This window comes from Nymphalis io, chromosome 5, assembly GCF_905147045.1.
Source record: "Nymphalis io chromosome 5, ilAglIoxx1.1, whole genome shotgun sequence".
In the NCBI taxonomy this organism is placed as follows: domain Eukaryota; kingdom Metazoa; phylum Arthropoda; class Insecta; order Lepidoptera; family Nymphalidae; genus Nymphalis; species Nymphalis io.
In genome coordinates this window covers 1,738,808-1,761,386 of record NC_065892.1, presented here as the reverse complement: position 1 = coordinate 1,761,386, position 22,579 = coordinate 1,738,808, and the positions used below count along the sequence as shown (strand labels likewise).

General features: G+C 32.5%; 2 protein-coding genes across 4 annotated transcripts; both read right to left on the bottom strand.

Moving 5' to 3' along the window:
• Nucleotides 1-969: 969 nt before the first annotated feature.
• Nucleotides 970-10,861, bottom strand: LOC126768434 (sphingomyelin synthase-related protein 1-like). The gene is made up of 5 exons (XM_050486482.1): nucleotides 10,182-10,861; nucleotides 9,641-9,845; nucleotides 8,501-8,787; nucleotides 3,058-3,250; nucleotides 970-1,600 (listed from the first exon to the last, which is right to left on the bottom strand). Exons 1-5 carry the CDS (start codon nucleotides 10,630-10,632, stop codon nucleotides 1,174-1,176), a joined length of 1,563 nt encoding a protein of 520 aa, XP_050342439.1. The 5' UTR covers nucleotides 10,633-10,861; the 3' UTR covers nucleotides 970-1,173.
• A 1,300-nt stretch (nucleotides 10,862-12,161) lies between these two features.
• LOC126768429 (poly [ADP-ribose] polymerase) lies at nucleotides 12,162-22,341 on the bottom strand. Of its 3 annotated transcripts, none has more exons than XM_050486467.1 (21): nucleotides 22,281-22,341; nucleotides 21,710-21,827; nucleotides 20,525-20,666; nucleotides 20,017-20,171; nucleotides 19,444-19,625; nucleotides 19,148-19,361; nucleotides 18,886-18,988; nucleotides 18,616-18,802; nucleotides 17,899-18,118; nucleotides 17,643-17,747; nucleotides 17,460-17,565; nucleotides 17,204-17,366; nucleotides 16,586-16,742; nucleotides 16,273-16,428; nucleotides 15,333-15,469; nucleotides 15,038-15,174; nucleotides 14,717-14,880; nucleotides 14,253-14,373; nucleotides 14,006-14,165; nucleotides 13,245-13,418; nucleotides 12,162-12,826 (listed from the first exon to the last, which is right to left on the bottom strand). In XM_050486467.1, the coding sequence occupies exons 1-21, from the start codon at nucleotides 22,328-22,330 to the stop codon at nucleotides 12,754-12,756; spliced, it is 3,024 nt and encodes a 1,007-aa protein (XP_050342424.1). In that variant the 5' UTR covers nucleotides 22,331-22,341; the 3' UTR covers nucleotides 12,162-12,753. The 3 variants fall into 3 exon arrangements, with proteins under 3 accessions (XP_050342424.1, XP_050342426.1, XP_050342427.1); XM_050486469.1 differs by lacking the exon at nucleotides 22,281-22,341 and adding an exon at nucleotides 21,891-21,940; XM_050486470.1 differs by lacking the exon at nucleotides 22,281-22,341 and having other exon boundaries at nucleotides 21,710-21,928.
• Between the last annotated feature and the right edge of the window lie 238 nt (nucleotides 22,342-22,579).

Below are 22,579 nucleotides of genomic sequence, written 5' to 3'. Positions count from 1 at the left end.
CCTATAGCCTTTATCTGATTATATATTTGTAGCATAAAAGTCAAGCCACGATGGCTTTGTTATCGGGATGCCCAAATACTATTGTACGGCATCGTAGCCGTATCGATACGCGATATCATTGCATCACTTTGTATCGATATATCGTATCGCTTAATTTTTGATCAATATGCGATAAAAAGAGTATAAATTCTAAGATACCAACAGGTGCGGGAAAATTCACAAGTTATAAGACATGTACCTACACAGTAAAATTGATTTTAGTAATTTCAACGATCTGTGTAAAATATCTGAAATTCCATAAATATCGTTTAAATTACTCTAAAATCAATTTTCATTTGAAGGTAGTATGATGTAAAACTATTTAACTAAATTTTAAAAATTAATAACAATCATACGCGTGATGAAAAACCAATATTGCCGGCGGATAGAACATGTCATTCGGAACAGAACTTACGGGTTTAAATTCGGTTTAGATTCGTATGGCCATACGTCACGTAATATCAACAAATTTATAGTATAAATGAAAATGACAAAACTTTACTGATTTCTTGAACGATAAAACCGTACTACGGATAAAACGAAATTTAAATAACATGTGTTGAAAGACCGCATCGCAAGTTATTAGACATAAGTTTTCGATCTGAACATTTTTTATTTTATTATTAGCTAGATGTGACATACCCTCTTTTCTCTCCGGTAATAAAATTTTGTAAGATAACCTACTTTTTATGTTTTTTTTTTTTGGTAATAAACCGACATATTATGAATAAAATATAATATATAACAAATTTGTCAACCACTTGATTACGTCTAACGAATATCATAATAAACAGCGAACTTGTAGAGAACAAAACAGATACAGTGTGAACATGACATGTGACGAATTGAAACATATATCGGCACGACCATCACATAATATACAGGAATATAAAACACGTCTCAGGTATCGGGATAAAATAAAAGTCGTCAGAAGATAATTAAAGCCTATCGTTATATTTTCACGATTATCTTGAGCAAATAAACTTTTGTAATTTTCTACATATTTAACTTAGTATAAATATGGAATAACATGATATAAAATCTAAAATGGAAATGTAAAACGCTCAGGTTTTTACGGCACTCGCGGATACCTACGAGACGGTACGAACAGCCGACACAGCCGGAGGCGATAGCTCATATATTCTTTTTCATGATCGGTGACGGTGGATTGCTAAATTCCCTGAAGAGTGTGTCGCTAGTCAGTTCCGCTATGTTTCTGTGTCGCAGGTCCGAGTCCGGCAACTCGTCCAGCAAGCCGGCTTGCACGGTCTTGTCGAGAGTGACAAGTCGCTGTCGGGAGCTCTTGTACTCCTCGATTAGACTCAGGTTCCGCTTGATGCCGTCCACGAGTCTGACGACCGAGTACTCCCCCATCGCGGCGCCCTCCTGTATTTTAGTTCCGGCTATTTTCGCCATTGAAGATCTCTTAACGTCGATAACGAACTGTATCACCCACTGTTTTAAATTATTTACTATCTCCATGGGTCCCTCGTACTCGTTCGGGACGATGCCGTCGACTTCGGATTCGAAGAACGATAACAGTGGGAACCATATTCTTGTTCTGCAGAACGAAAAACAAATGTCAAAGAAAATATATTAACAAACAAACTTTGCTCGAGGTTAAAATTATATTTAGGGAAATGTCACATTCGATTACTTGATAAATAACATAGTTATCTGTTAGATAAAAATATTTATTATGAATTTATATTACGAATTAGTAAAAATAAAACGTTGCAGTCGAGATAACTGCGCTAACTAAAAAAAGAAGAGGTATTCTTTTCAAAAAATCTTTATTCTGTAACTATTCCTACGATACGGCAACTAAAGTAAATTTTAGAATAAAAAGATAGGATATATAAAAGGTCCCACCGACATTTGCAATTTTCAGAGCTAAATTAATTTTATTATTTTAATTGGTTTGATAATCGGAATTGTAAGGAACCGGTAACGAGGCTATATATTAATGTTATTAAATTTCCGTTAAGTTATCTTAAATCAAAATATGTTCATATTATTGATTATTGATATTAATACTTTGTCCATAAATGTAACCCTAGCCACAACTACCCTTTCATCGACAAACGCCTCGCCGTCTTTAGAAGTCAATACATGTCCGCAGTTTACACGAATAGAATAAAAAGAATAAAAGTCACCAAGGCGAATTAACAAGAACTATTAAGTTATCAACAGCTAACATCCAATTGGAATGCTTTGTATAATAATCCAAAATTATACAATTCCATATGAATGTTACAAAAGCTTTAAAGCGAAACCTAAAAAAAAATTGTTTTCGGTGCTTATGCTCGGTTTATTAAAACTACAATAAATAAATGTATTCATTAAAAACTACCATTTTCATTATAATGAAAAAAAAGCATCAACCATTAAAATATTACAGCTTTAAATAAAAAGACAGTAATCGTTTTAACTTTCAAGCAATATAATTTAACAACGAGAAAAAAAAACATATTCTTCTTGTACCTTTTTAACGTTTTTTTTATTATATATTAATATCGAATATATTTTTAATGCCATTTCCGTATCTTCGAGGTGATAACGTTATCTGTTAATTTGTTGGAATCATTGTATATTATATATAAGTGTACTACAGTATATGACTTTCATTAATTGGGAGCAAATATTAGGTTAGGCTTAGAGCAAGTCATATACAGCTTAGTAAAGTTTTTTCTAGAGATTCTATTTATCGGTTAAAATTGATAATAAGCAAAAATTCAGATTATACAAAATCAAATCAAAATATTACTATTTTTTTTCAAATCAATCGGTTACGATAAATACAATCACGAGTTAGTAGAACAGGAAAACGGTTAAGCGGCAATGATTACGTTTGGATTCGATTGTGAGAAATTGGCAATTTGTTAGTAGATTAGTCCCCTCGCTTTTATCAGCGTTTCAAAAGCAAAATGACTGAGAGTAGCACGTTCAGCCATACACTCACCAGCTTTATAGTATTTCTATAATATTTAAATTATATGTTATTAGCTTTATAATCACCTTGAAGAATCACTCTGCATCAAAGCTTGGTTGTTCGAGAGTGTGTGGTAGTAGAGGAAGAGACGCGAGGTGATGTAAAAGGCGATAAATACATCGATGGAGTAGTGCTCGTGAGCCGCCAGGATGAAGAATATACCGAACATGTTCATCACCCATGTGAGGATGTGCAGCAAGTACAGGCTGCGGGAAGTATCTGAAACAAATTATGTCATCACCTGTTAGGAATATACGCGCAATCTATACAAATGAATATATGTTTGTGTCTGTCTTTGATTTCAAAATAACTGCCATAACGAGAAAACAATCATTTTTATTTGTCTGTCGGTCTGTTTGGGGGGATTTACTCTTTAAAATGGCCAAATATTACAAACAACTGAATCATTATAACCATTTTTATTTACCAACAATCAAAACAAATATCAAGAATATAACGATATCATAATTAAATTTGAAACTTACCTACTTAATTCTACAAAATTATATTTTAATGGAGAAAAATTATATTTAAGGGTATTAAGAAACATTTTTCGGAGATAAAAATTGTTCTCTGAACTTTTCAATTTAGTTACTGGTTTATAAGATAATAAATAAGAAATTAAACATCGTAATGCGTGCGTTACGTATTGACAATTTGTTGGAATTGCTAGGAGTATTTGACACGACAAAATAATAACGTCAGAAAAAATCAAATAATTACAAATGTTGTGAAGTGAGCAGGAAAATATCTATTTGACATATAAATAAAAGACCATCTCGTATGATCCACGGCCGGACAAGACGCTTTTCCTCTCAATGAGGCCATAACCTTTAGCAAATAATATAATTTACAGCAAAATGCTTTTAAAAAATTACTTACAATTTTAGTTATTTAATATCTATCACTACTGTTATAAAAGTAACAACGTTTTTTATAAAACTATTCTGTATTACAAACACATACTGGCTTACTTATAAACGTTACTTAGCAACTGTTTAATTAAACTCTGATTTCTCTCATTCTGTCAATATTGATTTGACATTCGTTTGAAGAAGACACAGCATTGTTTAATTAAACATTCGCTTAATTACGTTTACCAAGTGCCTAATGCCAATAGATAATTATAATTTACAGTTAAAGTATTTAAAATAAATAGATCCGTAAAGAATTTGATATCCACAGAAAAGATGTAAGTCACTACAGTTTTTAATATTAAATTTCCTGAGAAAATTATCGTAAGTATCGTACTTAGTAATTAACCTTACTAAGTACGATAAGCCTGCATTGATTTTGGCGTAATGCTTTGACAAGTTGATAGATAATTATTTTAAAACGGGCGTTGCTATGGCAATGAGAAATAATCGGATGTTTACTGCACACGTTGCAGGCATAGCTTGAAGAGTTTTGCTTGACATAAATGTATATTTACGTCTCCAACTTTATTTTAGTAACGATAATATACCATTTGTAACTTAATGTTTCTTTTGTTTAAGAAATAGGTATCGAACGGGAAAATGCGCCACCAACCTTGGAAACTACGATGTTAAGTCCCTTGTGCCTGTAATTACAGTGACTCACTCAACCTTTAATCCAGAACATGATTCATTTTTTTTTTAATTTTTCAATTCAAAAATATAAAATTCAATTCAACAATCAATCAACAAGCATCTTCTAGGCAAGCGCGTTCCATCTTAGACTGTATCTCACTTATCATCAGGTGTGGTAACAGTCAAGCGCTAGCCTATACATTTAAAAAAAAAACACAAAAATACTAAATATTGTTGTTTGGCGGTAGAATATCTGATGAGCCAACGCTCTTGCACAAAGCCCTACCGGCAAGTAATTTTGAAATGTGATGTGATTACAAGATTAGAGTCCGTTTAAAAGTATAGTCATCATTTATTTTCCTGTTGAAACTTGTAATGTCATTACATTTTTCCCATTCCATATTCCAAGTTCTGGAGAACGAGCGATGACATGTTTCATGAATTCTATTACTCATACAGACAAATCATTGTTCAGACTTGTGGAAGTTACGAATAAATCAAATCTATATGATGAAAATGATTTTAAGAGAGTGCAGATAAAGATGCTAGTAGAATTGAGACATTACACACATAATTATAGAATTTTATAAATAAAATATTATCTAACAACATTTTTGGCACAAAAAATAATGAGAGAAAGTGCATGAGCGTGACCCAAGATTACTAACATTATCTCGTGGTATTTAAAAATGTGAAGTGAATATTATTAACATGCTCATCAATTACGACCTGGAAAGTCAGTAATTACATAAATAGGTCACGCCTTTTAAAATGATTCATATATCTTTGTTTTTCAGAATAGATTTTGTTATCGTTTTATTTTGGTATGATAAGAGAAACAACGCTACCCTATGATAAAGAATGTTTGCTCTTCTACGCAATATATATAATGGATAACCGAGGAAATTTTATGGTGTAACGTTAACCATATTGCATTATTTAATTTTAGACAAAAAGTAATGGAAAAAACGAACAGAATTAATGGAATAGAAATTCAAATGCTTATGAGTCCCTGAAACATGTGAAGAGCGACTGTTATTTGCCAATTAAATAAAAAAAAAAACCAGTTTAATCGAAAAGTCACCGTGTTTTAAATAAAAAAAAACTGGTTCATAGTCATTTAAATAGTATATTATTTTAGATATAATATTTACACGGATGGGAACGATAATGACGCAATGATTAATGTATTATTATTAATAAACAACGCAACAAACTGCGTAGGTTTGTAAAACCGATAGGCCAAGAAGCGATATCGATGGCAACGTTTCAATAGATCTTAAGCATTGTAAACAACATCACAAATCCCGCACGTATGGATCTACATAACTTATAACGAGATAGGATAGATTCTATTTACATGCATACGAAGCTCGCCAGAGCTGACAAATATTTAATATTTTGCTTGGCTTTGATTACGACAAATGTCATTTCGTCGAATATTTACTTAATTGTTTATTATTTATTACGAGTGTAGATATGATGTCCTCCTAACCTATTTCGGCCACAAATGCCATTCTCAAAAGAGACCAGCCACCAGCGCAGGACATATGTGGACCACGCACAGTTACATTCTCTATTCCTTCACTCTCATAATTCGATAGCACCTACCGCCCGAAAAAAGTTCAAGTGCAGGGTTAACAAAGGTTTTACGTGCTTTCCGAGGTACTTGAGTGTAAATTCTGCTAATTTATAGACTGCAAGCAGCTATTGAGAATTTCAGGACAGAAAAATCTAATATTTTTTTATTGGCCCGACCTGGAGTTTTAATTAAAGACCTTTGCATATGCGGCCATTACAATGGAAACTATACAATTTAGTAATATTTAAAACGATCACAGATAACCCGTGCCAAAAGATATCTTCGTCCGCAGGTTTTTCCGCATGTTAATACATCATAACTAACGCGTGCCATACGTCATTTTTCAGCCACACCTACAGAGTGCATACAATTTTAATCATTAGGCAGAAATATTTGCATTGTTAACTAGGTATATGTATTATTTTCTGTCTTTATCTATAATCAATGTAATATAAGCGGACTGTATTGCAATGTTATGTATATCTCATGAAGTATATTACATAACAATAAAAATATTATTGTTTTTGTTACGTCAACAATTTATGCCCACCATTAGTATTCTTGTTTTATTACTTTCATTTTGTGATTGATATTGAAAATTAAACATTTTTCTCTATAAACACAGACATTTTTTTAATATACATAATAATATGAGTTTTTATTTAAATTACGTTAAGCAATAGACCGTTAGTCTTACTCAAAAGTAAGGTACGGTATAGTCCACCAACTCAATTTTGAAACAGCTTATGAAACAAAGAATGAATTAAAAGGGAATATGTACTTGGTACCTAATCATGAACAAAACACAGTGATGTTTTCATTGGCTACAAAAATGATACAATGCGATATGTAATGAACCGTAACAATCACTAACCTTCAACAGAATTGCGAATAAAACGTAATGTTTTAACGTAATAGTCAATTTGATAACAACGTATATTATGTAAGATACATAGAATAAAAAAGAGGTGTAATTTATCTTAACAATATTACAAGAATTATAAAATAAATTAAAAAAAATTACTTAAATGAAACTCGTCAAGGTGACTGCACATTTCATAACAGTTTTAACTCATTGTTGGTAAATATTCAAATATTATCTTTCGAAATATTTATCATCGAGTAATTGATTAAATATTTAATTTCCTAATATTTATTACGTTCATGCTTTAAATTTTGATTATTATTATTGTTATAAATTACAAAAACGAAGAATCTAAATTACCCACTTATTTGTAATGGGTTTGCTCTGGCGTTGTGGCGTTAGAAATGTTGCGTGCTTTAGTTCGCGTGATAACAATTTATAGTAGGCAACTCAGACTAATAGATAAAGACTAAAAAAAAAACTATTGTATTTTTTCTATTGCTGTCATATGTGAACATTTTAAGATTAAATTTTACATTAAACTAGCCGTTTCACGTGTTTTTGTACGGTTTCAATCAATAAATTATCAATATTTTTTTTCTTTGAAAAACAAATGTTTAAAATTAAACATTTATAACAATATTTATATCAGTCTCGGCATTTAGTTCAGCTTCAGCTTTGGCCCTAGAGTAGAGTGAGAGGAGCGGTCGCTCTAGGCGCCAAGTAAGGGGCGCGAAAATGTCAAAAACTATTTCCAGGGGTGCAGAGTCGTTGCTTGACTTTTATAAATGTGGTTATTATTATATATATAACATTAACAAAAAGGCAATAATTGAAGTGAAAGCGTCGACCAAAGGGCGCTGAAATGCAATCTCGCTCAATTCTAATTAAGGGCCACGGCCGGCGCTTTATAGCTTCATCTCATATATGTACATATATGTTAACGTATACGCGTTATTCACGTAGTAACGTCTGATAACTAATTCTACGGAGAAAACGCGTCGAGATTTTTTAAACTTTTCACAAAATATTAAACCCCACTTTACAAATTCAAAACTTTAAAAATGGGTACTATTTTAACTTTGTTTTAATATTGATAATGAGTAACTGTTACTACTTGCCATAGATATTTTTGTTTCATGTAACATGCAAACTACAATATTCCAAAAACTAAGTAAAAATATTTTGCCATAGAAATAAGGACCCAAAGAGAAGCACAAAAAGTTCTCATTATCCCGATAGTCCTTTTATCCATAACAGTATCGTGCCAAAATACCTAATACGAAGTCTGAATGTCTTAAAAATGCTAGTACTATTACTAGTACTTTACATGTTCTATAAAGCCAACATTTTTATTTTCTATTAGTACGTATCTCAGACATTTTAAAAGACAACTACACAAAACGACTAAAAATTTCCAATAATCAATAAAATATAAAATATAAGTATATACTATTACATGATTAACTTACATTCGGTGATGAAGAAGTTAAGCAGTGTCAGAGCGACAGTGTGCCCCGAGAACATGTAATCGCCGCAGGTCCGGACCCCACGGACGGACATACCGGCGCCACTCCATATGTCATATGCCTGGCGCAGGCGTCGACCCCACACAGTCAGGTCATCCGCTGGCGGGTAGAATCGCGGCTCACACTTCAAGTGAGACCCCGGCACAGACAGCGACGTTATTAACATCGTAAAACACCGCAATAGAAACACTGTGCCGGCTAACGCGAAGAATCTCCGTAGTATTATAAACCTAAATAAATTTTGAGATCAAGTAATATTAAAAAAAATTAAAGTTATTGCCTACATTGCTTAAAGCCTGTTCAGAGGTCCTGCATAAAATTCTGACACATACAATACCACAAAAATCTATTAGTATTTCAAATAGTTGACGATTGGTCATAAATAATACTACTTTAATAAAAAGATGATTTACAATTAATGCAAAATAAAAAACTATAAGACAATTGGGAAATATAGGAATGGTAAACAAGCGAGAAAAATATTGCATATTTTTCCCAAGAATATCTAATCATAAAATCCACGAGTATTATTTAAGTGCTCAGTAATATGTATGTCAGAGAAAGTAAGGGATATGTCATTCTTATTATAATAATAAAAAGTAACATATGATATGTCACAGCTAATGCTTTTGTTACAAAATGATGATTCACTGATCATACAAAGGTCAGTTGTCTGTTTATACATATATGTCCTATATTAAACACAAAAGAAATTTAAGCAACTCTGTTGTATTGTTTCTATAGGACAAACAATGCAAAATGAACAAAGACTCACCTAGCCCTATGGTACCAATTCTAATCTAAAAATACAAATATAACCAAATTGAGTATATATATTATGAATATTTCATTTAAAGCCAAACAAATGTTTTGTACTTGTCAATAGGTTTTTTTTTGTTTACTCGAATCTTCTCAAATTTCTTTCTATCCAAAATTCTTGCATCATAAATTAATTGAATCTACTATATTTTTATTAATATATCTTATGTTTTATTTGTCTTATAACATTGATATTTAATATTTTACTTTAATAAGTATATAATTATATGATTCATGTGAGTTTTATATAATTTAACTTTTTACCTGTGTTTGTGGAAGAACAGCACTACAAGCCAGATTGCCAAGAGAAATGATCCAGTAATTTCACACATGTCAAAGGCCCATGGTATGTGAGGTACATTATCTAAGAAGAGGTCAGGCAGTGGTGGGTATTTTTTCATATCTGGAACCTTATCATGTACAATCACCATTACAACGGCTGTCACCCACGTCACCAAGAACACATAGCCTGGTAAAAAATAATTTAAAATGAGCCTATCAATACATGTAGCTATATATAAACAATTATGCTTACATCACCATAAAATGACAACAGGCATGGCCACATACATAATACTAGCTGGATAAACTTTTCTTGAAAGAAACTATATTAGTATAAAATAATTACAAAAATTAAGAAAAACAAAAAACTTGTATCAAATTAGATGATTAATTGACACAAAATGTAAGAATCTAAATATATTTTATATTAATAATATTCAGTGTTGAGTACTTAAGGATTCAAAATGTTTGTACTTGGTGACATAAAGATTGTTACAATTATTGCAGTGAACATCAATATTACCTAGAGCAATAGCAGTTTTCCATACTTCAGGTTTCAATTTGGAAGCTTTTACATCTGGAGTGTAAGTAGATATGCATTCAGTGTTTGCTGCATATAACTCATTCTGTAGTTGATTGTGCAGGTTATAGCTTAAATGTGACAAATTAGTGCCAACAAAATTTATATTTGTTGCAGGATTATTTACGGTTTGATCTTCGCATAAACCAAGTTCGCACATCGCTTTTCGATTATTTCTTTGTAATTTTTTTACTAATAATATAAATCTTTTCCTTTCACCCAGTTTCAGTTGCTCAAAAGGATAGTCATAGAAATCACGATCGACGAATGAAAGTAAACACTGACCGTCTATATCTTGAGATTTACAAATATCTTTTATAAATGATGATATCTTCTCTTTATGTAATAATTCCATAACTTCTTTGTTGCTCCACTTAATGATATCTACATCCATTTTCGTATTTACGTTTGCACACACAATTTGAGAAATGAGAACACATATAGAAGACACTTACTAATTTAGTATATCTATTAAAAATATATGATATGACTTATGGTTTTATTAAATACATTGTTGATTACACTTCGCCACTTCTTATTTTTCTCTACTGCCGAACTGCGCGAAACTCAAGAATAATATGATACAAGCACTGTACTCTCTAAATGACAACCAAATATCAATGTTCAATGTTGTGATTTATTTTTTGACACTGTCTACTTGACATCTGAAACCTGGCAGAGTGAGAGTACATTAAAGCTATAAATGACAGAATCGAAATCGATCTTTATTTAATAATTATGTTTGTTTATAAATCGGTTGACGGTCAAAAGGATAAGAAATCTAATATAAAACTTATGGAACCAAGTAATTTTTGAATGAAATATTTTATTATTTCTATACTCCTTGCAGGCACAGACTGGCGCAGTAGACGGTAGACACAGTTTCATTCCTACCTTGATCGCAACCATATTAGTTTTGTACTGTGTTCCATATTTTACGATAAAGATTATTCATAAAAATAAATATAGTTTTGCAGTAAAATTCAGCTAAATTTGTACACTTTTTGAAAAAAAAATTGTATAATTTTTTCTTAAGCAATATACCTTCACATACGTGTAATTTTCAATGCCCTTAATGTATCTTTTGGATTACGGTTATTTTTAATATGTCTGCATGTTTTTTTTTTGGTTTGATATACATATTTTAAATGTACAATATGGAACGACACTCGAGTACCCAAACGAATACTGTTTTAGAAAAAAGTGATTAGTTCAATTTCACATGGGAACAATATCTCTAAAATTGTTACTAAGCATCATTAAGTCCAAGTTAGATTATATATATCCGATATTCTATAGTCGTTTTTTTAAACTGATTTTAATATCGCTGATGGTTGGTTGGTCGGTGTTGGTTAAGCTAATCGTCGTCAATAGTGGGAATTAGTAATTAATTTATTAAGGAACGTCAGGAAAAGACTAGTGAGGAAAAAGAACATCGGCAGCAATTATGTCTCTCCGTAACAGCCTGTGAATGTCCCACTGCTGGGATAAAGGCCTCCTCTCCTCTTTTTGAGAAGAAGGTTTGGAGCTTATTCCACCACGCTGCTCCAATGCGGGTTGGTAGAATTCACATGTGGCAGAATTTCAGTGAAATTAGACACATGCAGGTTTCCTCACGATGTTTTCCTTCACCGTAAAGCACGAGATGAATTATAATCACAAATTAAGCACATGAAAATTCAGTGGTGCTTGCCCGGGTTTGAGCCCACGATCATCGGTTAAGATTCACGCGTTCTTACCACAGGGCCATCTCGGCTATGTCTCTAAAATGCACTAAAATTTAATATTTTAATATAACAAATAAAAAGATTTTTGAAGTAATAAGTGTATACATCTAACAAAATTATAAAAAAAACTACGTTGTGGTAAGGTAAATTGAAATAAAAGACAATTTTGAAAAATCAAATTTTAGTATTTTAACAATATAATCAGATATCGAATTCGGATGATTATCATTATAATATGCAATTATGCATATTTTTTATCAATATAACGATAACGTGATAATAGTAAAAATTAACAGATTAAAATACACAAACATAGAAAAATGCTTCCTTCGCTCACGTCCACCTCTTTTGATAGTTGATACCGCGCCGCTATGAAAATATGTCATTTTTGCGGCACTATACTATACCATACAGTGTGGTTTAATTTCACATAACGGAACATAAATATAATAGGTATAATTATATTTATTCGAATTATATTATGTGACTAAAGCATAAGAAATAGTCACTGATTTAAATATAACTTTCACGTAACAAGATTTTTTTGCACGTCATTATAGTTTTTATTGCGGATATCTGACACGCTAAGCATATAGCGGTTTCCCGCGTATATTATAATTTTACCGGATCTGAAACGGCATTGACATGTCGAACTAGGAATCTAGACGTATATAATCCAAGATTTGATATAAGCAGCAAAATCAATATCTACTTCATTTTATGTGAACGTAATACACGTTAAAATTAAACGGTAACAAAACAGTAAATGCCAGCATTAATGTAAGAATTTAATGTGTGTAGTTGAACTCCATTTGCACCAAGTACTTGACATTAACTTGCGCAACATCGTACACGATGAACCTGAGGGATTATGTTAAAGAAATGTATTGTGTATTTTAGTTCAAAATACTTACAGATAAAATATAAAAATAATGAAATAGATAAATAAGTCATTTTAAATCATATTAGTAACTATTTCTTTGGACTACAAACATATTATATGGATATTTTGAGGTTTGTTTATTAGCTACTGCTGATTCATGGCCACTAGTGAGTTACTGCAAAGTTTTGTAGTTTATTTATTTTGTACGCTAAGTGATTTAACTGGCCTCATTGTCCTCACTACAAACGACGCAACGCTATTCTAACAACAGATGGCTCTCACGATCAGGTAGCAACTTCGATAGCCTGTCTGAGAGCATACCATCCCCTCGGCAGCTATACTACCGCCGAAAAATGAATCCGCATGCGGCGGAAGGTGTTTCAGACAAAAGGATACTCGTTATAGAGCAGCGAGGTGTCGTGCGGCTCGGCGAGCGGCGCGCCGAGCGGCACGAGCACGTCGGCGAGGCGGCGCGCGCGCGCGGGGTCGGGCTGCGTGCGGCCCACGCCCCACACCGAGTGCACGCCGCTCGGCAGCTTCGTCACGTTCTCGGCGCGCCGGCACTCCTTCCTGTTTATATGTTCAATAATGTTTTATTTGTTTCCTTTAGTTTACTGAGCAACTGTTTAATTTTCTCTAAATAACTTTATTTTAGATAGGCAGACGAGCAACTAGCGCCCTTGATGCAAAAAGTAGAAACCATTTCATAGACCAATAATAGATGTTATTTTGCTGTCATTGGCGTAAGATACACAGAGGACTACATCACTACTTGTTAAAAATGTATTTACTTTTGCAACACAAAAAGACAATGTTGTTTTATTATTTATCATTACATATGATAAAACAATGTCCTTTCGCTGCGTCTGTCTGTCTGGTCATGTCTGTCATACATGTCTGTCTGGAGGCGATAAGCTCAAAAGCTATCGAACGGATTTTCATACGGTCTTCACCAATGGACGGAGTAATTCATAAAGGTTTAGGTGTATAATTTATATTTTTAAATTAACTTTACTAAAATGCGCCCCGTAGGGCGCATCAATCATTATACATATTATATTATACATCAATCACTATACATAGTGTAACTCAATTGGTTTACGAACCAATTGAGTTACACTATGTATAACGATATGCATGTTTTTTGTGAAACTTACATATTCCCGAGAGCCACATCACTCAACAGCAGCAGCCCGACATTGTTTTTCTTGTCCGTGCAACAGTAGTTGGCAGATTTGGAGACCATGTCGGCGAAGTAAATGCCTTTCCCGAACATGTAACCGGTCACTGGTGCCTCCGGTGGGGCAATTCGAAGACCTACAAAATGAATCAATATGAGTGAAATACTTCTATTGCAAATCAAAACTAAAGTAATTGTCATATTTAAGGATTGTTTAAGCTGACCTTGAGAAAGAATTCCAGCGAAATTGGTAACACGTGAACCGTGCCACAGAAGTCTTCTATTATGAAGTTTTTTGAATGGTTTGAAACGTTTCTCTTCGCCTTCACGAACAACTTTGAATACCTGTAGCCAGAAAGATACAATATTCAAGTTGAACAATAATAAAGAGTTGCCAACAATTAAAAAAAAAACAATATTAAAATGTTTTATTAATATTTGTTTGTCCTTTTTATTTCATTTTGGCTGACTATTAATACTTGGCATCTACCAAACACAAACCTCCATAGGAAAGCATTTAGTTTTTTTTCCGATAAGGAAGGTTGGTTCAAGGTTCGTTTCCGCCACCGGCGCGATGGACGCGCATAACAATAATGTCTAGGAGGTAATCTAATGACAACAACGGGTTGAGCGGAAACGTCAAAAGTTATGAAATTTATAAATTTAGATAAATGTATAAAGCACCCACCTCTTGTACTTTTAGTGAATAATTAGAGTGTGTAGCAGCGTGCGTGTTACGCACATATTCCAGAATTATCTCAAATTCTTCGCTCTTTTTATCAAGCGGAGTGATTTCTGCTTTTAATTTTCGATAATGAGCCTCAATAGGACTAATATTATCATTTTCAGTTTCTGGAATGTAACATTTCAAATAATTAGTTAATAAATTAATTACTTTAACGTTCATATCATCTTCTGCCATTCATACGATTGCATACGATTATTTTTTGTAATCTTTACATACGACCTTTTGCACTTAGTGTTAAAATAATGATTCAAAACAAATTACCTGTTTTGAGTAAACTGTAAGCGATTTCAATCTCAAGTAGGTTGTCTAACATTTCAGTTTTATTTTTTATAATTTCGACAGTATTCAGTAGCGGCGGATTATCTGTTCCAAAACTGTGCGGTACTAGAGTGTAGAACCTATAAATGTTAAACAGTTTAAAATATCAGTAAGTTTAAAAAAGTGTTTATTTTTATTATAAAATATGCACTTAACAATTTTTTTTTTAATATATTGCTCGGCTGTGGCCTTTGTCTATGAATACCTTATAAAAATACAAAGTAATATCAGTTAAAACCTGTTAGTAGCATCGATGATTTTGTTTTCACTCGTAGAACCCTTCTCAATGTATTTAAGTAACTCAGACAGAACATTATATCCGGATTTAATTTGTTTCTTGGACAATTTTCCGAGGGGCATTTTTTCGGTATCAAGCTAAAACAATAATTTATACATTAAATTATTTCAATTGTTGGTATACAAAACAGATGGTAAGAGTCATCAAGGTTCATTAAATAAATGATTAACATTATATTTGACCTAAAATATGTATAGCAAAGTAAACAAACAATTACAAAGAATCACAGACAATTAATTTTTTTAAAGAAATAGATTGATTGATGATAGACATTCATTCTTGACATTTACTCAAAAAATGCAATATTATAATCTATGTCAGAGGAATGGTTATTTTTTAGGAAGATATCTGAGTATGTAATAATAATAATGTATGTATATATTTTTTTTTTATAGAATAGGAAGAGCAGACGAGCATATGGGCCACCTGATGGTAAGTGGTCAACAAACACCCTTAGACATTGGCATAGTAACAAATGTCAACCATCGCTTACATAGCCAATGCGCCACCAACCTTGGGAACTAATATTTTATGTACCTTGTTTTTTTTTTTTTTATAGAATAGGAAGGCGGACGAGCATATGGGCCACCTGATGGTAAGTGGTCACCAAACGCCCTTAGACATTGGCATTGTAAGAAATGTCAACCATCGCTTACATAGCCAATGCGCCACCAACCTTGGGAACTAAGATTTAATGAATATAAGACTTTTATGTCCCTTGTGCCTGTAATTATACTGGCTTACTCACCCTTCAAACCAGAACACAACAATACCAAGTACTGCTGTTTTGCGGTAGAATATCTGATGAATGGGTGGTAGCTACCCAGACGAGATTGCACAAAGCCCTACCACCAGTAATAGCAATATATGTATATTTCACCTCGAACTCGAGGAGCGTCTTCTTCATGTTGTCGATATTGAAGATCCTCTGCATGAGATTCTGCACGGACATTTCTAGCGAGCACTTCTTGTCGACCTGCAACGACTCCGGCTCGTCACTGTAGTCCATGTCTATGGGGTAGTACGCCTCCGGCATCTGAAAGGAAGAGGGGGTACTTTATCTGCGCTACTATCATGTAAAGCAACAACAATATCATTTGCTCTTATTTATTTTTTGTCGTATCGATCAACTTTTACACGATCCATCCACCATTGGCAGCATTTTACATATATGTACTTCATCCCAGCCTCACCTTGACGAAGTTTTGCCGCTCCTCCCAGGGGTTTTGTGTTCGTTCCATATAAAGATTTTCAAATTTGTCAATTGCTTCGTGAAGTGTCTTACACTCTTCTACCTTATTGCCTCCAATCGGAGTGCCGATTCTGCCCCAAGATCGAAATAACCAAAACCTGAAAATTTATTATTTTAATGTATAACTTTATAACAGCCTTTGTAAAGAAATAAATAGATTAATAAGTAGCTATTGCATTATTTATTAGAGCTGAACTATATTTGTATGTGTTCAATTGTTACATTCATTTTCAGAGATCACCCAGTACAATGAAGTATTATATTATCTAACATCTTTTCCTTTTGCGAGTTCAGAAATTCACAGCTTAGACATATTGGATATAGTATGTATGTAATGAATAATATAATGAGAAAATAAGAGGAATTTGTCAATGTGGTCATCTGTCAGAAATAATGGGAAGCAGAAGTAATAATACATATATAACAATAAAGCATTTGCTTATGATTATTCCACAGGTGGAACAATTGCAACGATACATATTAATAAATGATGTATGGACAAGTCGCTTACTAATAAAACAGGTTGTGATATATTTATAAATAATAAAATCAGCCTCACTTGTTCTTCCCGTCAGCTCTGAGCACTTGAAGCTTGTAGTAGGAGTTCTTGCCGGCCACCACGTCGGTCTTGGACAGCACGGCGGTGTACTTGGAGCCGTCGGGCGCCTGGTACACGTGCGCCACCTCCGCCAGACCCGAGTCGGGGTCCACGGCCGTACCGCCTGACGCGCACACACACACAGAACATTAGATATCATCACTTTTCTTTATCAATTTTAATACACACATTATCACTCGGATTGTAAATAATTCACCTTTAATTTTCAATTTCGTAATGGTAGATTTGGATTTTGCGTACATGCTCCCAGACTTCTGTATAGACTTCCCATCGATGACGTCTTGAGGCACTCGTTTTGTCGGCTGTTGAAATTTTATCAGTTATTATGATTAAGTAAAATCTAATCATCAAACAATCAAACACCACGAGTTCGACTTACATCAGATCCCCAATCTGCAATATTATTTTCTCGTATAAGTTCTAGTGACTTTGTAACACTTCCATTAGTAGGATCAATCAAATCCAAAAATGATTCTTCGACAACCTGATAAAAATATATGTTAAAACATTATTGCTGACATGTTCCAAAGATACCTTATAAATAATTTTAGTTTGTAATTAATTGAAAGTATGCAAAGGGTAAATTGTAAAATTTAAATGATTTTACTTAATAATAATTTTTTTTTAAATTTGACCTCAATATCTTTATCTTGTATTTCTTCCATTTTGCTATTCATTCTTTCTAGATCGTTCTTGGTGGAGATGACAGCTGCTAGTGTATCCGTTAGCTTATTCACCACCAAACCGCCCAACTTCAAAATGCGATGCTTCACATCCTCTTTGGGTGTTTTTAATTTACCATAGATGAAAAATTGAAGGTTCTTCAAAGGTGGAATTGGTTTGTCTGTCTGAGAACTGACATAATTGAAATATAATTTTAGAAAAACGGTTTTTTATTACAGTATTATTACTACTTCAATATATGTATGTAAACACAAAAAACAATATGCTATCAGAATGCAGAAAAACAAAAAATTATAAATTAACTGTTATTTTTTTTTTTTTTTATAGAATAGGAAGGTGGACGAGCATATGGGCCACCTGATGGTAAGTGGTCACCAAACGCCCTTAGACATTGGCATTGTAAGAAATGTCAACCATCGCTTATAGCCAATGCGCCACCAACCTTGGGAACTAAGATTTTATGTCCCTTGTGCCTGTAATTACACTGGCTCACTCACCCTTCAAACCGGAACACAACAATATCAAGTATTGCTGTTTTGCGGTAGAATATCTGATGAGTGGGTGGTACCTACCCAGACGGGCTTGCACAAAGCCCTACCACCAGTAAGGTTATACTCAGTATAGAATTATCGTAGCATTAATTTACAAATTATTTGATAAAGACTCACCTCACTGGTTCCTCTTTCTTTACGACAACAATACTTGGAGGTGGCTCACTTTCAAATATTCGATCACTACACTTTGACTTAAATTTTTTGAATACTAGATTATCTTGAAATGCTTTAGGAACTATCATTGTCTTTCTCTTAGGAGTCTTAGTTGTATATCTACATTTCGACCATTCACTTATATTTCCTACAAGTATGTAAGTAAAAAAAAATAAAATAATACAAAAACTAGAAATAAGGAATATGAAAATAAATATGAAACTGTATTACCTGTACACTTATAATAAAATGTGTCCAACACAAGTTGTCCTTTACAGTCAGGACATGGCTCGGGAACTCCAAATGTCATAACATCAGCCAAATGGTCCAAACACTAGAAATCAAACACGATATTTTCAGCAAGAGACGAGAATAGTATCTTGACATTTTTTTTTAGATATTGACATAAAAACCATTAATTTATCTTATGAATCTTAATCAATGCAATATAGTTCTAAGTTTACTTTGTATAGAATTGATATTGTCAAATTACCTCATCACGACCTTTCAACACTTCTTGTGAATTAACTTCAAGTAAATCTTGCAGATCATTTTTTGAGAGGTCAACAAGTGCACTACGATATTTATGAAATGATTTATTTTGTTTTTCAATTTTCTTTTGTAAATCCTTTTCTTTTTTTACATCTGCTTCATCTTTTGGTTCTAATTTTAACTTTTTCACTGGCACTTCGTCAGCACTGGATGCCCTTAAATATTTGAATTCACACATTATTTAGTGAAAAATATATATAATATATATAAATAATTATAAATAAATATGTTACATACTTAATTGTATCCTTAACTGTTTTTTGATCTTCCTTATTGAGACTTTTAAAACCTGGAAGATCCTCACCACCAGCTAGGAATAAAAATTCGTTTTTTTTCTCAGCAAAACAATTAAGATGGTGCCATGTGGGATGATCTCCATACTTTGGATCATATGCCATTTTTGATACTCTTATTTCTCCCTAAAATTTAATTTCATAACATTATGTTATTTTGTTTATATTTTTTGTTGTTTAAATAGAGTACCTATACATTTTACAAATATGAAAATAGTAAAATATCATAAAATATTATAACAAGATAAGATTTGTTATTTTGTATGTTCGTTTGTAATGGATAAACTAAACAATGTAACAAATTCTTTCACTTACAGAAAGCTTCATTATCAGCGAATAACATTAAATTTATAATAGATTAGAGATCCCTACGAAAATAGAAATAATTTAACCCCAAGTATCAGAAATTTTCCTATAAATTATCTACTATAAATACAAAATTGTTCAACCCGGACAAAGTCGGGGCGGGCCACTAGTATGTCATAATTTGGGAATTCTGTATTAATTATGTACTTACCTTACAAATTTTAATATCACAATGCTTACATGTTGCTCTACTTGACTTTGAATATTCTATTGAATAATTTGCCAAAGCTGCCTTTTCACTGTTATCCCTTTTATTAGACTTTCCTTTTTTTTTTTCAGCGGGCATCACAATGCCTGATGGATTACCTAAAGAACAAATATTTTATATAATTAATGACATCCATGTAATGGACTTCAAATTATATAAAAAAAAATAATCAATAAAAATGTATACTCTTTATTGAACTTCAAAACTTAAATATACTGTCTGTATTCACATAGTTTCATCAGATGCACAGGCGACCTTATAGCTTAAGCAGAGGAATGTTAAAAATGTGAGAAGAGGCTTAATAATTCAACCAAATCAGATATCTGTGTCAGAGGATAATAGCTGGTGATTCTAGTGAATACAATAAAAGTTTATGAAAAGTCAACTAAATGAGTTAGTATATCTAATATAATAAGTCATAGTCTATTTAAACATGTTTATTTGTACATACCCAACATACTCTTAATTCTGACTTGATCATCATTTTTAAGTTTGTTAAAATTTGCAATTTCAGCAATACTTCCAGGACATTTCTTTTTAAAGAAACATTCCTCATGGTGCCAATTTGGTTGCTTGCCATCATGAAAAGCTGACTATAAAATAATATAAAAATAAGGTTATTTTTTTTAAATATAAATAATAAATAGGCATACTGGTTAATTAGCCACATGATGAAGTATGATTATCACTTTATTCTGTAAGAAATATTAATCATTCCTTACATTACCAATGTGCCACCAACCTTGGGAAGCAAGATGTTATGTCCCCTGTATCTGCGGTAACAATTTCTCACTTATCCTTTAAACTGGAACACAACAGTACTAAGTATTGCTGCTTGATGATAGACAGGCTCACACAAAGTACCACCAAGTATAATTAGACAAAATAATATTTTTTAAAGTAAATACAAGTTCAGATTGTAGACTGTACCAACTTACAAAATAAGAAACTCTTTTAAGCACTTCAAATTTCATATATCAACAAAACATTATATAAAACATTAATAGTCTATATCTTAAAAAATATATATTGTGGAAAAAAAGTTTTGCTATTTTGAGTTTGCTTAATAAGATTTTAGTTACTATTTTAATTAATATTTTATATTAATCTATACTTTTTGACTTGGTCAAAGTCAAAAAGTATAGATTAATATATCTTAATTAATATATCAAGTCGAGATGGCCCAGTGGTAAGAACGCGTGAATCTTAACCGATGAACGTGGGTTCAAACCCGGGCGAGCACCTCTGAATTTACATGTGCTTAATTTCTGTTTATAATTCATCTCGTGCTTTTCGGTGAAGGAAAACATCGTGAGGAAACCTGCATGTGTCTAATTTCATCGAAATTCTGCCACATGTGTATTCTACCAACCCGCACTGGAGCAGCGTGGTGGAATAAGCTCCAAACCTTCTCCTCAAAAAAGGGAGAGGAGGCCTTAGCCCAGCAGTGGGACATTTACAGGCTGTTACTGTATACTTTTTGACATGTTCAAACAAGTTTATATTATTAATTTACGTAAATGTCAAATACCTTATACGATTTATTAAAAGGAATTCTAAAAAGTGGATTGGCATACGTAGCGATATGTAAGTAAAGGCTCACACTATATACCTATATTATCTTGGAAGCATTTACCTGCACCATTATTGCTATTCGCAAAACTCCTTGATCAATTTTGTTTTTACACGCTTTACATGACGCTCGACCAGACTTAGCATATTCAACTTGATAAGGTAAATCAGACATTTTAAAGCTGAAACGAACTTGATTTAGTTTTTCATTAGATACCTAAAAATATTATTTATTAAGTTACTACCACATTCAAAAACACGACATTCAGTGAAGTTTAATTCAAATATAAAAACTATTATGTCTATGGCTTAGCAACTGCCAATTGCCATTGACAACTTTGACGAGTCAACATTCAACGACAAGTGATTAATGACCATTTCATTAAACGAAAACTTGGTGATTAATAACTTTTGATGTTGAAGTTATCTTATTTATTTATATAAATTATATTCACTTTGATATAATGTCACTGTTATTTAAGGCACACATGTTAACTATAACATCAACATATAAAAATAGATTTCAATCTGGTTCGTATAATAATTACATAAGCTCATATTAATACATACCTATATTTTTTCTTTATAAAATATTAATACATCTACTTAGTAAAATTTAAAACAGACTTACTTACATACAACGCATAGTCGGAGCTAGAAGGTCTAGAAGCATATTAAAGTGCATAATATGTAATATGTATAACGCAGATGAGCAGAGGATAAATATTAAGAAAGGATTTTTGAAATCTCATCCCCTATTTAAAAGCTGGGATTACAAATGGAAGTTCGTCATTTTTGTAGTTCAGTGGTAAGTAAGAAGTTGAGTTGCCAATAGGAATTCTCTTCGGACAGACGGCTTACTTACATATAAAATATGTAAAATGTTTGCTAGTGATCTATGTACTTTAAGTAATATAAATGTTTTGTTTTCTAG

Excerpts from the sequence above, each read along its gene's own strand:
- LOC126768434 (XM_050486482.1), bottom strand. The coding sequence starts at position 10,632 with ATGGATGTAGATATCATTAAGTGGAGCAACAAAGAAGTTATGGAATTA. Across the intron at positions 3,251-8,500 it reads TAACTTCTTCATCACCGAAT|ATACTTCCCGCAGCCTGTAC; the intron begins GTAAGTTAATCA and ends AATTTGTTTCAG. Across the intron at positions 1,601-3,057 it reads ATGCAGAGTGATTCTTCAAG|AACAAGAATATGGTTCCCAC; the intron begins GTGATTATAAAG and ends TTCGTTCTGCAG.
- LOC126768429 (XM_050486467.1), bottom strand. The coding sequence starts at position 22,330 with ATGCACTTTAATATGCTTCTAGACCTTCTAGCTCCGACTATGCGTTGT. Across the intron at positions 19,626-20,016 it reads GTGATATTAAAATTTGTAAG|GGAGAAATAAGAGTATCAAA; the intron begins GTAAGTACATAA and ends ATTAAATTTTAG. Across the intron at positions 16,743-17,203 it reads AGAGCTGACGGGAAGAACAA|GTTTTGGTTATTTCGATCTT; the intron begins GTGAGGCTGATT and ends ATAAATTTTCAG.